This window comes from Psammomys obesus, unplaced genomic scaffold (genome assembly GCF_907164565.1).
Source record: "Psammomys obesus unplaced genomic scaffold, mPsaObe1.curated_primary_1811, whole genome shotgun sequence".
NCBI lineage: Eukaryota > Metazoa > Chordata > Mammalia > Rodentia > Muridae > Psammomys > Psammomys obesus.
The window spans coordinates 188,697-191,977 of NW_026586662.1; the positions used below are offsets into that span (position 1 = coordinate 188,697).

Genomic DNA, 3,281 nt, shown 5'->3' on the forward strand with positions numbered 1-3,281 from the left:
TTCCTTCCTTCCTTCTTTCCTTCCTTCCTTCCTTCTTTTTCTTTCTTGTTACATTTTATTAACTCTGTATCCCAGCTGTATCCTGCTCCCTCATTTTCTCTCAAACCCTCCCTCCCTCATCTCCTCCCTGCCCCTTTCCAAGTCCACTGATTGGGGAGGACCTCCTCCCATTTCATTTGACCCTGTTTTATCAGGTGTCTCCAGGACTGGCTGCAAAGTCCTCCTCTGTGGCCTAGCAGGACTGCTCCTCCCTTCAGGGGTGGGGAGGTCAAAGAGCCTGCCATTGAGTTCCTGTCAGAAATAGTCCCTGTTCCCCTTACTGTGGGAAACCAATTGGTTACTGAGCTACCACAGGCTTCATCTAAGCAGAGGTTCTAGGTTATATCCAACATGGTCTGGACCCCCTTTCAACACATCTCCCTCTCAATGTCATTTCTTTTAAATAACCCAGAGTCCAGTTACTGCTGCCCATATGTGCATGGGTGTGGGGGCATCCATTGGAGTATGAGCAACCTGCTAGTGGCCACATTCTTAAAAAGGATGACTCTCCTCCCAGCAGCCATCAACCGCCAATAGTTTTTCAGAAGTGGGGCCCTTGACCCCCCCCCCCCATGCATCCTAGAGTTTGTCTGTTTTTTTGTTTGTTTTTTTTTTAAGTTTGGCTAGATTGATTAGTTAATTGTACGTGCATTCTCACTCGTGTGCATACATGTACACACACACCACAATGCAAGTGTGACTTTCCCAGGACAATTTGCAGGGTTGGTTCTCATCTTTCAATGTGTGGGTCTCAGGGACCAAACTCAGGCTGTTAGACTTTTTTTTTTTTTTTTTTTTTGGTGCTTTTGTGACAGGATTTCTCTATGTATCCTTGGCTGTCCTAGACTCTGTAGACCAGACTGGCTTTGAACTCACAGAGATCCTACTCCGTCTGCCTCCCAGAGTGCAGGAATGACAGGCTTGTGCCACCACACCCAGCTTTTTCTTTTCTTTTTTTTTGGGATGCTGGGGATTGAGCCTAGAGCCTTGTGTCTATCGCACTCCTGTGCAAGTTCCCACAGTGACTGTTAGTTCATGAGTGTAATAGCACTTCTCCCCACCTTCAGGCTCTACCATTCTTCTCCAGCCTCACTTCTTAGAGGTTTTCTGAGCCTTGGGAAGGGGGAGTTGATAGAAATGTCCCACTTAGGGCTGCACATTCACAGTTACTTATTTTCAGCACTGAGCAGTCAGGCAGTTTCTCTAAGATTGAGAGCAGTGCTAATCTAAGGTATCAATACAAATATTTATAAGGTACTTTGACAACAGGGCTTTGTAGCAACAATATCAGGCTCCCTCCTAGGGCCCATGACTTCTCCAGTCATTGGGTTTTGGCCAGATTTAATAGTATGAGCCATGAATGTCCTGCTGTGGAACACCCCTCAAATTAGTTCAGAAAAAGTTGTCTTAGCCCCATAAAATTCATGCTACTGTTGTTCATGCTAGTCTTGCCTGGCAGGCTCATACTGTCCTGTGCAGGGTCCAGCATTTGTTGATTGCTTTTCTTCCTTGATAGCCTGTATAAGACCTTCTGGAACCTAGTAAGCAGAGAGGAAGTTTCCCAGTTAGTTCCAAATGGAGTCCTCTATATGCTGTAACCAATGTGTGGCATCCCATCAGTAGGGACTTACTATCCAGTTATAGTGGATAGTAAGCAACTGTCTTGTTATTTTTTTTTAAATAAGCTTTGTGTATGTGTCTGTCTGTCTGCGTGAGTATGTGTGTTTGTGTAAATGTGTGTGTGTATTTTTGTGTGAATGTGTGTGTCTGAGTGAGTGTATGCACATGTGGAAGTCAAAAAGTCAGCAGTCCTCCTATCTCTGACCTCTTAAGAGCTGTGGTTACAAGCATAGTGTTTGGCTTGTTACATGGGTGATGGGATTGGAACTCTAGTTCTCAGAGTTGCACAGCAGGAGCTTCTGAACCATCTTTCCAGCTCCCTAACTTTTTGACTAATCCCTTTAGTTAGATGAAAACAAAACAAAACAAAACAAAACAAAAACAAAAACTAAACCTGTTGTTCAAGGTTGGGGCATTGTAATATATACTTGCTTTTGTAGAGTAGGGAAACCAGATTTGAGCTGGTCATCTGTTGATTGATTGTAGTTTTTAAATTTTAGATACATTAAATGTATTTTTAAAAAATGATAGAAATATTAGGTATTTATATTAAGTTACATTGAAATGAATACCAGAAAACTTTTAGCTCCGAGATTTTTTAATTTAATTTTTTAAAAAATTATTCACTTTGTATCCCAGATGTAGCCCCCTCCCTCATGTCCTCCTGATCCCACCCTCCCTCCCTTTTCTTTTCCCATGCCCTTCCTTCAGTCCACTGATAGGGAAGGTAGTGCTGAGATTTTTATCAGGTCTGTGAGAATACATTATCTATTATCTGCTGCATGTGCCAGAAAGTATTTAGATTATTGTGTATGTGTGTATACCTTCACCTAGAATATTATGTAGTAGAACTATTAGGAAATTAAAAAATGAACCCTATCCTATTGTCTTTTATTAAATGGCTTTATTTTTACTTTAGGTACAAAAGGAAGCTACCTCCATGACATCCTGGATGTAAACATTTGATAAAGGATAACATGCCAGTATAATAGAAATGTACTTTTTACTTTGTATATTTTTATAAATATCATGTACTTCAGTGTTGAAATATATTTTTTTGTTGTAGTAAAAACTAACAAACTTAACAGCAATAAAAAGTGATTTAGGAATTGTGGCTTTTTGTTTTCTGTTTTACTAGAACATATGCCACTTACTGATTTCTCTGTGTGTGTGTGTGTGTGTTTATGTATTCATGTGTGTTTGGGTACATGCGTGTGGCTGCTCAAGCCCATGTGTGCACATTTGTGTGGAGGCCTGATGTAGGCATGCCTACATGCTGATTTTTATGCAGGCCCTGGGGATTCACACTCTGGTGTTCACTCTTGCATGGCAAGCACTTTATCTACTGAGCCATTTTCCCAGCCCTGTGTTGCTGTTTTTGAAAGAGGACAAACAAGTAAGACTAACAATCTTTGTATTCTTTTGCTTCAAATGCAATTGTGTTTAGTGTGAAGAAGTAAGTAGGCCATGCTTCATGGTCTCTCCTTTGTCTAGCTGTGCTAGTTTATGTATACAAGCACAGCACATTCTTTGACAACATCTAGACAGACATACTTATTTAATCTAATGCTGGCTACATCTGAAGCCATAAATATATAGTCTGCTAACAGCAGTGGACATAT

The 3,281-nt window shown here is 41.0% G+C and overlaps 1 protein-coding gene across 8 annotated transcripts in view; it reads left to right on the forward strand.

Moving 5' to 3' along the window:
- Snx14 (sorting nexin 14) overlaps nt 1-2,768 on the forward strand; it is a 61,176-nt gene extending 58,408 nt beyond the window's left edge. For all 8 annotated transcript variants that reach the window (XM_055602458.1, XM_055602461.1, XM_055602463.1 and 5 more), the window contains one exon: nt 2,579-2,768. In XM_055602458.1, coding sequence (XP_055458433.1) covers nt 2,579-2,617 — 39 coding nt within the window. In that variant the 3' untranslated portion in view covers nt 2,618-2,768. The remainder of the gene's footprint in view (nt 1-2,578) is intronic.
- Nucleotides 2,769-3,281: the final 513 nt, after the last annotated feature.